The sequence below is a fragment of the Patagioenas fasciata genome, chromosome 16 (assembly GCF_037038585.1).
Source record: "Patagioenas fasciata isolate bPatFas1 chromosome 16, bPatFas1.hap1, whole genome shotgun sequence".
Taxonomy (NCBI): Eukaryota; Metazoa; Chordata; class Aves; order Columbiformes; family Columbidae; genus Patagioenas; species Patagioenas fasciata.
In genome coordinates, this window is record NC_092535.1 from 8778279 (window position 1) to 8791607 (window position 13329).

A 13329-nucleotide genomic window follows, 5' to 3' on the forward strand; every position below is an offset into this window, starting at 1 on the left:
TCCCTATTTCTGTCCACCATGGGAGTGGAACGGGAACTGCCCCAGGACCCCCCACACCACAAGGAAGCTGTTTACAGCTCAGTGCTGCCAAGCCAAGTGTGGGCAGAGCATCCCACAGGAATCAAGGCCAGGAGAGCTGCAGCTGCTTCCTCCTGCTCCTCCTCCTGTTAGGCCACAGCAGGGAGAGAGTGAGTGTCTGGAACTGGCATCTCATTTATCAGCCCTCAGACTGAAATTTCGATGGCCCAAGTGACCAGTGTCATTCCCTCACATTGGGACTTGCTGCCTGAGCTGCCAGCCCCAGACCCCAGAGAATAAACATTCCTGGTGGAGATGGACTTGGAGTTCAGCAGCCCAGGGCTGAGCTGCAGCCACCAGCCCCTCACACTGCTCCCACAGCACAGTACCTGCAGCACCATCACCAACTGGGTGTTATAACACTTTATATTAGATCTGAGGCTTTACTGTAGAAACAAGGGGAGTCACTGCCTTAAAAATAAACAAAAAGGGGTTATGATGCAGCAGTTAATGATTCCTTATTTTGCCACAGCCACCTTGGACAAGCCCATTGACAATGTGACACAGCTGTTTTGCCAGCAGAGAAATTAGAGGCTGCAGGAGGTTCCAAGGAAGCTGTTCCAGCACACACCCTGTTTTGTTGGTGTGAGCCCAGGGACTTGAAGGTGGTTGTGGTTACTGCCCCAGCAGCCCTGACCCCCAAAACACACTCCAGTGACACCCCAGCAGCACAGGGACAGGGGCTGGGTCAGGCAGGGAGCAGTGGGTGCTGACTCAGGACAGTTTGGACAACAGGAACCCTCATTGGGCTGATTCAAAACACAAATGACACAGGGGTCAGAGCCTGGATTGGGGTTTTTAAGCCATTTCCAAACACTAACTCCTCCCAGGCCTGGCACAACTGCAGCACAGTTTTCTCCAACCTGGATCCGAGTCTCACTTGGACAGACATCTGCCGAGCTGCACAGACTGATGTCACTGAGCTACGTCCAAAACAAATCAGGAGGGAAACATTAAACATTTACATGTTTATTATAATTACAATTTACATTACTCCAAAGAGCAGCCCCACTGCTATGTTCTAATTCTCAGCAATAAAGTCCTACAAAAATAAATCCAAGCTTTTACAGTAACCTAGGTCAACGCATAACTAAAGAATTCTAGCTATGTAAGGGGTTCGGTCATCAAGGTGCTTTTTCAACAAAACTCCCTACCAACCAAAAAAGGGACACATGCCTATAGCAATTTAACCCACATATTCATGCAAAGAAATGTAACCCCCCTCCCAGCCCCTCTCCCCACATAACAGATTTTTTTTAAAAAACAAAAGAAAAACTAAACTATTTACAGTATGGGGGTTACAGAGGAAACAAATTAAACATGCCCATCTGCTAAGCTTCATTACATGGATCGCATCCCTAGTTTAATGAAAACATTCCATAGTGTTCCACCACAGCCTACTAGTGTACAGAGAACTGTTTGCGCCCAGCGCTACCTGTGGGTGAGGTACGAACGGAGGCAGAACTGGGAGCTCTGATCCCCTTCCCAGACAGCAACTGCTGCCAAAAACTGTGACCTGCATGCAGGGGTGCAGCCACTCGCTCCCATCCTGCCGAGGACACAGCACCGGCCCCCAAACCCCAAACCTCCAGGGAGCACCCAGCGCTGTGTAAACCTGTAGTACCGCCACACTAGCACCAGCTGGCAAACAGTTGTACAGTCGTTTACACTACTACATGATCAACAATCCAGTATTCCCAAGTGACAATATACACAACTCCTCAGCACCAGGAATCCATTCTTCCAGATACCAAGTGCTACTTCACACCTGCTGCTGAGCACTGTGAGACCAGCAGCACCAAAGAATCCGTTTGGTTACTCAGAACAAACAAATTAGAGCTGGTTTATTTCAGGTGAGCTTTGGTTCTGTGTTAAAATAGCATGATTTGTCTTCTTCAGGGTTCAGAAAAGGAATCTGACTTTAAGCTTAGACTATAGCAGCCTTTGAGAGACCCAGAAAGAAGAACCATGTTAGTCTGCACTTAAAAAACCCAAACCAAACACAAATAAAAAGACACCCTGAAGAAGGTACCCCTGAACATATTCCCTCTTCCAAAGAATATTCCAGCTGACAGTTGCTGGTCCAAAATAAGTCCAGAATATAAGCAGTAGTACATGAAGTTCTGTCACTTGAGCTGAGACAGTAAACAATACGAACGATTTCGCACATTAGTGCAGCAGTTGGTTGTTTTCTTTCTATTTACAATTTCATCCACTCAGGACAGATGTTAGAACCTATTCAGAAAAAAAAGGCAGAGTTAGATTTGATATAATGGGGATATTCTCCCAAGAAAAGCAGATAAGTTCACACCCAGGTATCAAATGAAAGGCTTTGCAAAAGCCTCAGCCCCACCAAGCAGCTCTTGCTTCCTCAGACAGAAAGCTGGCCCAAGAAACCAACATGTTGAAACTCCTCATATTTCCTTCTACCACTTCAAAACATATCAGATACAACAATGAACAAATCTTGATATATCCATGAGACTGGAGAGCCCAAGAGGTTGCACAGACAGTTCAAACAAGGAACAAGAGACACACCTGGCTCAGAGACAATTTATTCTTGCTAAAAAACTTGCCTCTGGAGTTACACTCTGCCAGTACCAGCTCTGTGGGTGGTTTGGGTTCGCCTCGCTGCTCCGCTTCCTCTTCCACCTCTAAATCCCCCACGAAAGCTGCGGCCACGAAGGAACCGTCCGGACACTCCAAACGTCTCTGTGTTGAGCTTCCTTTCTTCAGCCCACGTGGTGCGCCTAGAACTGAACACGACTGCATTCAGATGCAATATAAACGTCCAACGGCCAGCACGTCAGTCAGGAAGCTTCAAGCACCCTGTGTTGAACTAAAGCACAACTGAGTGGGGATTTGGCAGTGCCAGCTATTGGCTTCTGTGAGCTACTTTTACAGGGAAAACTAAAGACAGGCCTAGAAAAGGGATGGCCATGGTCTACAAATTCAAACCCTGTCTTGTTCTCTTGAAAAGCACAAGCCCACCTGGCCCTGAGCACCACACAGCACTTGGGAGAAAGCTTTGAGGGAGGGAGAAACATTAAAGGGAATTTCACACCAACACTCAAGGGATGTCTGACTTTGCCAGGTAGTTGATAACATCAGTGTCAGCAGCAAAAGATGAAGCTTTATTTTAATATTCCCAACATTTAATTTAAGGCATTTCCAAAGACAGACCTGAGCTCTCTGCCCAGGCTCCTGTCTCCAAGCCGCAGCACCTTCAGCACAGCATGACCCTGATGCCTCCTCCCACAAAGGAGATAAGGAATTTGTTTAAAATCAATGAGCTCAAAGTCAGCACTGGGAAACAGAACTGGAAATTCCTCTATCATAGTTTGGGCAAGTGTATCAGTTTCAGCTGAAATCTGCGCTTTTTGTTCAATCCCACTGCAGAAAGCTCCATTAATATCACTTACGAGCCAACACTCCCTTCTAAGGACTGTTTTGCCAACTTTCTTGCATTCTAAGACTTTTAATGAATTAAACCACGTAATACAGATTATGTCCAGAATTCTATGCCTAAAAATTGCATTTAAAAAGCAAGCTTTTGGAAAACACTCACCTCGATTTGAGTTCTGAAGAAATGTTGTCAAAGAAAGACTTGGATTTGTCATAGTAGCAGTTGGGTCCCAGAAGGTCCTCCTCTACGTTACCATCGTTGTTTTGAGTTGCCACTCCAGGGTCCCCTTTTTCTTCCCCCGTCTCTGCTTTGTCATCTGAGATAACAAAAGCTATTACATTCCTTGATACTTATTGAAGAGCCATGTGTTCTCCTGCTCCCTCAAACAAGGTTTGAGATGCTGCCACATTAATCATGCAGTTTCTCAAAACAAGTTTGTCTACACAGTGTTTACTGCCAGCTCAGCAATTCATATTTAATGAAGTCACAAACCTTTAAAGTTTAGTTTCTTCTTGAATTCTTTATCAAGTTCCTCTCTGTTGAATTGTGCATTTGCACTTTCAAAGTCAAAGTCACTTTCAAACTTTATTGTATTTTCCTTCACAGTAGTTGGCCTGTTTTGTCCTCTGGAGCGGTTTCTGGTTCTCCTGTTTCCTGAAAGCAGGAGAGTTTAAACACTTGGTAACGCACATGAGGTTAAATGACTTGCACCAGACTAGAGAGAACCCAGGTTAGAGCTCAGGAGTTTCTAGTCCTGCGGTTAAGGCCACACCTCTCTGCAAGTAATTTCTGAACTGCAGAAGACGTTTTACAGCAATACTTTAACTCTCTGAAAAGCATCCCTGGATGTCAGCCGTACCGTTAAGACAGAGTATACATAACTTTCCTTCCAATGTGAGGAGAGAATCAGAACAGGTTCTATACCAAAAGCTGAGGCAAGCAGGGAAAACTACCTTTTCTGTCTATTCATCTGCAAGCAGGGCACAAACAGGCTACAAAGCTGTTGTGATGGCAAAGAGGAACAGGCCACCGGGTGCAGAAAACCCACTTGAGACTTACCTGTCCACAAAAGGGGCTTGTATTTTGCGCAGCTTCTGGTTTCCAACTGCGAAGCTATCAACTCCTTCCTGGAAACACTATAAACCCTTCTACAGTGCTGCCCCTCAGGCAAATTAATTTGAAGACCTGAGAGTGTGAAGTTTTGTTTCCTGCCTTTTCTCATTTTGCTTGGGCAGAAATATCTATTCTAATTTAATTTCACTTTCTTCTGACCTGTGCTTAACCATAGAATCACTTAACTTCAGTCCTGAGATAAGACCCCTGCTCTGTGGAAGTGAGGGCTCCATAGCTGATCCCAGCTACAAGAGCTCTGGAAATCCTTAAACAGGCCAGCCTTTCCAGTAAAAAATACTTCAGGTTGCAGAGAAACCTAATTTCTACTGCCAATTCATAGCATCAATTTGTATAACATACCTTCAAGTGTCTAGGAAAGACACCAGAATTCTGTCCCTGAAATGTTCTGAACTTCTATGACTCCAGAACCTATTCTGTCAGGGACCATCTCTGGATACCCAAAGCCTTATCAAGCTTTATTACACGCTCACTCTTCTGTCCGATAATCCATCACTAAAATCATCAATATCAGCCTTCACAGGCTATCACAACTGTTTAGTGTCAGGTTCACCTACCTGATCTTCTCCTTTGAGGTCTTCTGTTTTCATCATTCACCTGTCCCTGGGTCGGCACAGGTGCTGCCTGAACTGCGTCTACTGAACGAGAAGGATAAACTCGATAAAGGAGCCCAAAACCAAAACCAAACAGTTTAGTCTTGCTACGCACCTTTGGTGCTTGAAAACAACACTTCAAAGTGGCAGATACAAACCATTTGTCTTACTGTTGCTCTGCGGAACCTGCCGCCCATTGCGCTGAGCCCCTGGAGTTACTTTCACTGGGGGAGGCTTTTGCGAATTCACGTTGTCAACTGGGCCGGTCTGCACAGCCTGCTCCACCATGGGGCTTTTGCGCACTGGGTGAACGGAAGGAAAGCCAGCACCTGGAAAAAATCCCAGTGACTAAGCGCCTCAAAATCTGCCACTGTTCAAACCCTGCCCACTTCTATGGAGAATCAGTTTTGTCAAGAATTACTCAAAGCCTTGAGTGTTTGTCACTACACACTATGTTTAAGTGGCATATAGAGTAGGTAAGGCGCTACTGCCACGCAAGTCATGGCTCTCAAATCCAGAGCTTTAAAATCAGGAAATCTACCCATTTATTTCTTAAACCAAGTTAGACACACATAAGGGTAAGCAAGCCAGGTCAGTCTCTTAAGACAGTTTATACCAAAATCTAATTTCTAGTTTTATCCTTGGCTATACAGGATTTGATTTTACATACTTTACATCTGAAGCAAAAATCCACCATTTTGGAACTGCTCAAGCAAGCTTCCCCACTTCGTCAAGAACGTTTTGTAGCAAAAGTTTAACCACCTCAACTATACCCCATTTTGTAAGCTGCTTTTAGAAGTCCTTCAACCCTACTGCTTATTGTTAGCTTTCAGACAAAGAAAACCTGAAACCAGACCAGGATCTCAAAGTTACCCTTTTAAATTCCTTCTTGGTCAAGGCCAAAGTGTTACCAAGACTTCTGTTGCTCTTCCATCCAGGCTTATTTATTCACACTACAAAACATGTAAATACTTTTCATGGTTTGGTATACCTTACACCAATTATATTAAAAAGTGACAGTCTTCAGTACTCAGAAGAAACACTGCATTCTAGATTTAATTAGAAGTTTTGGAGTACTACAGGCTTACGTAGTTATGCGCAAGAACTGCTTGGAAGCAAACTTTAACTGAATATACTTTAAGAGCAAGAAAAGTGAAAAGCTGAAGAGTACACACAAACCAAGCCACTGACACTTCTGGGTCACCCACGTCCACATGAGATATACCCAGTAGGTACCATCATGCAGGTTCCCAGTTAATGTACACCTGGAAAACTTGCAAGGAAGACAGACATATCCTAAGGATTAATCAGTAGGACAAAGCTGCTGTGCATGTTTAACATGACAAAGTTTCAAAGCTTAGCCAGAATATTGAGAAAGTCCATACAGACAGACGGCCAAAACCAGAGAGTAAGTAAAAACAGTTTCATGCCAACACAAGCAGACATGCTTAAGTTATAAACAGATGAAACTAATTACCATGTTTAAATGCAGGCTGCACCTGGTCTCTCTGCTCTGAGGATGGTCAGTCTAGTATCTCTACTCAACCACCTTTAAGAGTTTGTACACATAGCAAGCACCCAGAACTATGTTATCTCAGCTTACCACAACTCAGAAATTGCTACTGTTAGTCATGCTTTACTAGTCAGGAGTCTTGACAAGGTACTGTGCCCCATCATGCAGGAAATCTATGCTGGTATCTCCTCAATTACAGCAATACTCCTGAATTTTCTATTAACCTCTGTCTCTAGCAGCAAGGCCACCCACAATGTAAACAGTGAGCGTCTCTTTCCAAGAAAGACTAATTAATTTCTCGCCCAGTCTCTAAGGTGACACATGTTCCTAAATAGGATGCAGCACATCAGCATCACTAAACCTCAGCCCTCTCCTGATACTTACACCAGAGGATCCGCTGTCCTGTACTTTGTTTCTCCTGTCTCTCTAATTGATACTTCTAGGACAGGAGGTATAGCTTCACATAATGAAAGGCAAAACCAGCTGAGAACAAACTAGTTCTACTTGCATTATCCACATAAGTACTACCATTCTAGGAGGGGTTAACAAGAACAGAGTGTTTGCAAGTGCCATGCAGTTCTTCCAAATATTTGGAGTCCTCAAACTGCTGTTACCCTTGGAAGAAAGCTGATGGGGCTCTGAAGACATGTCAGGCTCTGAAACAGGTTGTGGAGACGGAGAAGAACTAGGGCTGGAAGCAGCTGCTGATGCTGGAGGGCTTACCAATTTCTCTAAAGAGATGGAGGGAAGAAGAGAAAGCAAAGATATATGGATAAGATACAAGGTAGTGAAACATCTGAAGGACTTGGAAAGAGATACAAGAATCTCTAGAACAGCATTAGAGCAGCTTATTTACAGTCCTCTCTGTGAATACAAGCTCTTTTTACATGTGATGGATATGTGAGGGATGTCAGGTTAGAAATGAACTGGCCTCAACTGTTTGGTATTCACATTACCTTCAGAAAGAAACTTTAGCTACTTAGTTTGTTTCCTTCTTTTGCATTTTTCGATGTGTGTCTGTGTGTAAGAGAAATGCAGGCCTCTTCACAATAAAATTGTTAACTACTTATATTCACTGCTTGTTGCAGCCTGACGCTTGACAAGGAATTCAGAATTAGTTACTGTTGTTTGGTTTCACGGGAGCTGCATACAAGGACTGTACCTTTATTCTAGCAAGTAAAGTTTTTACTTACCTAAACCTAACGAGGCTGCGTACTGATGGCTAAGTAAAGAGCTGGCAGCGAGCTGGCTGTAAGGTGGCATACCTCTAAACGGGCTGTAAGGCACATGTGGCTGAAAGGATGATGTAGAGGCAGAGCCCAGTGAAGACTGCAACAAGACAAAGTACATTTCCATTTACAGCATCCACAAGTCAGCTCGTTTTGGCAGTGATTCTCTACTTCACGTATACTGTTACTGAAGCTTAAGTAAATACTGAGAAGGGTTAGTTTACCTCTTTATGTTTTTTCTGCATCCTCAGCTAGGTAACTAGCTCTGGCTTTTGTTGACTGAAGTCTTTAATGTGGCTGCTATTTTAAACATTACAACAGAATTCAGGATACTTCAATCTGAAGATTCCTGGAGACACTTACTGGCCTTCATTTTAAGTTTATACCAAAAATCAAGTCTTTCATCACCAATGTTTTATCATAGCTTTCTAGCAACACTTCAGGCTAACTTACTTGAACAATGGCAGGATCTTGTGGCAGAGTATGTTGAGCTTTTGGAGGTTCACAGACAGTGATGTCCTTGATGTCACTCCCTCGAAAAATAATGTATTCATAGATTTCTTCTCTCGGAGGAGCAGGTCTGTCTGTAGGCCGGTCTTCAGTACCAAAGGATCGCACTTTAGCATTAGAAAGATTATTATTAGTCCAGTATTACCATTGCAGCATTGTGCAAGATATTTATGCAATTAAAATGTACTCCTGTAATACTTGCCAAAGGTAACAAAACAAAGGGTACCTCTGAATCTCCTTATCACACACATCTGTTCCCTCAAATGCCAACTTTTTCAGCCGCCTGCATAAACAGTTTTGTTTACATCAAGCTGTGAAGGTAAAGACCATAGACCAGCTGGAGCGAAGACTCCTATTCCAAACGCAAGGACATCCCCACTGTGCTGTACTGCCACATCCCCTCCCTCCCCAGCCCCTGTCCTGTGTCAGCATTCTGCTTGAGACAACTGCCACTGCAATGGAGAACAGGAGAGGCCCCAATGCAGCAAGGAAAAAAAAATCTTAGAAGGCTTCAGGGCTCAAATTTGCACCTTCAGTTTAATATATTTATTATACAGATAGAGGTAAGGTTTTATCCATGACAAGAACTTCCTATTAAAATTATCTCTACCCAACACCATTGGTATTCTGACTGATATCTACTGACCACACAACAAGCTTGCCAAGGCTTTACTGAGTTCCAGCTATTGAGAAGGTACCAATCAGCAATACTACACATTATAGTGGAAAAAAGGCTGCAGCTGACTGTGTATGGCAGCTACCTCTGAGCCATTAAACAGGAATAGGTCAGACTGGGACTTACTAGGTTGTTAGTGCAAGAAAACGTGTAGCATAGCTATATCAGACACTGTTCCATGAAAGCTAGAAATGGGCGAGAGAATGGGCATGGTCTACGGGTATACAGATTTTTTTTCAATCACACATTACAGCAGCTCATCAAGTTTACTAGTCTAGTTCTTTTCTGTCTTTGTAAAGCTTTTCCAGTTCAGATAAGCCTCAGCACATACTGGTTTGATGTGTGCTTTCCGCCAATAGATCCGAGTTGCATCAACCATTTCTAGCAGGTTACTGTAGAAGCACCCAGGACACCACGACTCCTGCAGTAACTTCACAAATTCCATCCATAACAGACTCTTCCCCAGCACCTGCCATGTCACTCTCCATGGTGACACGCAAGCCAGCTGCCACTCCTGCTGCACAGCTGGAAAGATCTAAGCACAGACAGCCCTGTCACAGGGATGATGGGGATAGAGGGCACCACAGCTTCCCCACAAAAAGGACAGCACAAAGTGGATTCACTCAACCCCAGTGTGGAGCATCCCTGGTATACTCTGCTGTTAGTAACTTACTAGGGGTGTTGATGGTTGTGGACAGGGTGACTCATCCAGAGGCCTGTTTTTGGAGACAAAAAGCAGCGTCCAGGTGGCTGCCCCCACCACTCAGCTGTCAGGGCTGTGAGCCACCTTCACCTCGGTTCAATGCCATGTCAGCTCACACAGAGCAGTAAGCTCCGGGTACAGCAGGCCAAGGCCAAACATTGTCCCCATAGCGCTGATGCTGCTTAGCACCTCAGCTCACACCTAACTGGAGGGGAATTGTAACTGGTGCGAGGACAAGCTCTAAGTCGCTTCCTTTGAATGACTGTCTCCCATCAGTCACTAGTGTATATAACCTCACAGTTATTTTAGCTCTCCAGCCGCTGTTTGATCATATTACAGCTGTAACTTAGTCAACTAGAAACAGATTATCAACTGAAGGCAGCGCTTGTGGCCTTTGAGATATGAATCTTGCTGAAGATCAGATTATTGCAGCACATAGCTTATGGCGAGACACACCAAAGCTACCCAAGGGCTACTGCAGAGTCCCACAGCCAGCTTGGCAAGCACTGCAATCAGCCCATCAGCTTCCACATGGAGAAACACATGACCTGCAAAGCCCAAAGCTGGCCAGGCAGCCACTCCACTGGCTGCTCCCAAGGTTTATAACAGAAAGAGGTGTAAAACTCTGTCCTTGTTGTAGTCAAAAGAGCAGTGAGGACACTTGAGAGGGCTCTAGGAGCTGAGCACCTGAAGTGTTGTCACCGTTTCTGGCACACCACAAAATACAGCTGGATCCAAAGGGCTGTTGCCCATGAAGGGTTACATGACTACTCTTTACAGATGAACGGGAAACAAGCTCCACTGCGCTGCAGCCCATGTTTTACCATACAGTTTGCACTCAATTGCAGGGCTCTGCTGAGCCAGAGCTCCAAAGGGTCAGGAAGCACTATAAATGTGACTGGATGTCTGGAAAGCAAAGCTTATGTGGATGTTTCTTGCTCAAAACCTCTAGCTTCTTCAGACTTCTATAGAAGGAAGAGTAAGTTTCTGGTGTTCACTTCTGACAGGACAGTAATGGTCTTAAACTTCCTGTGTTCACAATTTAAGTTTAGCATCAAACAAGACAGAGAACTTTCTTGCAGTGCTTAATTAAGTACGTGGAATCTCTAAGATATTGTACATGTGTCCAGATTTAAAAGCAACAAAATACAAATCAATTGAAGTTAGCCCTGCTAACCAGATTATTTCCTGAGGTCTCTTTCAACCTAAATTCTTTTTTATATCACTTGGATGATAAAAGTCAAGAGAATAGCACTTACATTACATACTGAAGTTGCATGAGCCTTAATCAGTGGCATCTAGAACTTAATAATCTACCATCCACCTGGACAACGTGAACTGCATGTCAGTAATTCATGGTTCTTCTAACCCATCTGAGATCAAGTGTTTCAAACAGCTGTTCCTCCCAACACACAGTGTTGATATTGCTGTCACTGACTCCAACAATGTTGCTATGTTCATAATTCTGACACTAACTTTGATATAAAGTCTCTGAATGTAAAAAACCCTCAGAGGTAAAAAAAAAAACAAACCAGAATTTGCACTGTAAAGTTTATAGAGCAGCACTTTAAGCAGGGAAAAATGTAATCTCCATTTATTGTAACAACTACTTCTTCGGCATTCCAGTTCAACAAAACTGAACACTGAGACCAATAAATAGAAGAAGTGCCAGAAATCTTATACAGAGCACACACTTTCTCATACCATAAAGCACTTTGATCACATAGGACTTTGCAATGCACCACTTGAGCTCTGAAGTAGCAAGTGCTTTGTGGAAGCCAGAACTATGTAAGAAACCATTTCTGCTTGCTGCTGGGTGAAGGTGAAGACCTTCCTGCACACACACTAAAGGAATTGCAACCTTCCTGCAACCTCTCAATTACTTTGAGTGAAACACTAACATAAATAGTTCAATTTGTACATTTAAATAAACAGCTACATCATTAGAAAAAAAGGTGAATTTCTGAAAACTCATTTTTAACTTCAGAATACACACTAGCAGGTGTCAAACACTCATGTCCAACATCACATAAACATCATTATACTGAATACATACTGTGGCACAGGTTGCCTTGAGGATAGCTGAGAACTGGGCTAGTCAGTGCCAGCAGATAGGCTTTTAAAACAATAGATGCTTGGTTTGTGGACAATCCCCATGGGTTGCTGAAGGCAATGAAGAAGGTGTGAACTTCTCAGAATGGGGATGGACAAAACTCAGGGAAAGAACAAGCTGATGCACATTAGCTGGAGTAGCCAAGCTGAACATTACAGAAACAAGATCTCGTTTAAGAGATTAAACATGTCGGGACAGGTTTGTTTATTTTTCCAGGAGTCAATATGGGAGTTCCCAGTGCAGGTGACAACTGAATCCAAATGACACCACTTAAGCAGATCATTATTTCTACAGGGGAACAAATGCAAGGCCTTGATGAGCCGCCTACAAGGTAGGAAAAGCCAGACCTGTGTGCAGATACACACCTGAAGAGAGCCCAGTTATCGATCACGAAAGGAACAAAGACACTTCAACACTTCAACAGCAACTGTGTTTTCTCCAGCACCGGCCCAAGGCCCTGCTCAAGCCGAGCAGAGATTCCACCGCGCATCTCCGTACAGACAGCAGAGGAGAACCCCACCACGGACGGACATACAGAACATCACCCTCCTGGCTCTGACAATGGTACGAGGAGCCAGCCCCGCTCGCAGCTCCTCTGTCGCTCTCCAAGGAACTTACAACGCCCCGTGGAAGCCAGGGGCTCCCCGGCACCCCGCGCCCTTCCCGCCCCAGAGCCACAAGGAGCCCCCGCCACGGCCCATGCTCGGCTCCGCCGAGCAGAGCGGCCTCCCGAGTGCTGACTCACGGAAAGGCAGCGGCGCCGAGGGCTCGGGGCTCCGGACCCGCCGCCCCCCAGGTCCGCGCGAGCCCGGCCGCAGCCCCTCGGGGCGGGCGGGCTCCGGCGGGCGCTCCAGGCCGGGCTCATTGTTTAAGGGACGAAGGCGGCGGGCGAGGCGGGCTGGCACCCCGCGTCCCCTCCGCCAGCACCGGGCCGCGGCGGCGGAGCCACAGCGAGCGTAGGCCCGACACCCCCCCCACACCGCCCCGGGAGGGCCCCGCCGCGCCGCCTCACCCTTGGCCAGCGCTACGGTGGAGTTCTCGGTGTCGATGGTGTAGAGGATGCCCTCATAACGGATCTGCGCCTTGGAGATCAGGCTGATTTTGCTGCCGATGTAGGGGGTCCCCGAACTCATGGCGCTGCCGCTGGGCCCGGGCTGAGAGGACGTAGGAGGCCGTGCGGGTGGCCGCACCGCTGCGCGGAGCCGCCGCGCCCGCCCACGCACACTGCGGAGCCGGGAGCCCCGCCGCGCCCGCCTTATATAGCGCGGAGGGAGACGGGGTGGGAGGGGGCGCAGGGTGGGAGGGGGCGTGATGCGGGCCCGCCGCGCATGCGCCCGGGCCGCCTGCGATTGACCAGACGGGAGACGGGGTCAGACG

The 13329-nt window shown here is 45.8% G+C and overlaps 1 protein-coding gene across 5 annotated transcripts; it reads right to left on the reverse strand.

Annotated features, from left to right (window-relative positions):
• Positions 1-1031: 1031 nt before the first annotated feature.
• LSM14B (LSM family member 14B) lies at positions 1032-13240 on the reverse strand. 5 transcript variants are annotated; one of them, XM_065849806.2, is made up of 10 exons: positions 12965-13238; positions 8404-8567; positions 7915-8050; positions 7336-7452; positions 5367-5537; positions 5173-5253; positions 3977-4138; positions 3647-3800; positions 2617-2834; positions 1032-2313 (listed from the first exon to the last, which is right to left on the reverse strand). In XM_065849806.2, exons 1-9 carry the CDS (start codon positions 13083-13085, stop codon positions 2663-2665), a joined length of 1278 nt encoding a protein of 425 aa, XP_065705878.1. In that variant the 5' UTR covers positions 13086-13238; the 3' UTR covers positions 1032-2313; positions 2617-2662. The 5 variants fall into 5 exon arrangements, with proteins under 5 accessions (XP_065705878.1, XP_065705879.1, XP_065705877.1 ...); XM_065849807.2 differs by having other exon boundaries at positions 2655-2834; positions 5173-5250; positions 12965-13237; XM_065849805.2 differs by having other exon boundaries at positions 2655-2834; positions 12965-13236.
• Positions 13241-13329: the final 89 nt, after the last annotated feature.

Coding starts and splice junctions, on each gene's coding strand:
- LSM14B (XM_065849806.2), bottom strand. CDS start 13,085: ATGAGTTCGGGGACCCCCTACATCGGCAGCAAAATCAGCCTGATCTCC. Junction 8,051..8,403: donor AAGATCCTGCCATTGTTCAA/GTAAGTTAGCCT, acceptor GTCTTGTTGCAG/TCTTCACTGGGCTCTGCCTC. Junction 5,538..7,335: donor CCATCAGCTTTCTTCCAAGG/GTAACAGCAGTT, acceptor GATTTTTTCCAG/GTGCTGGCTTTCCTTCCGTT.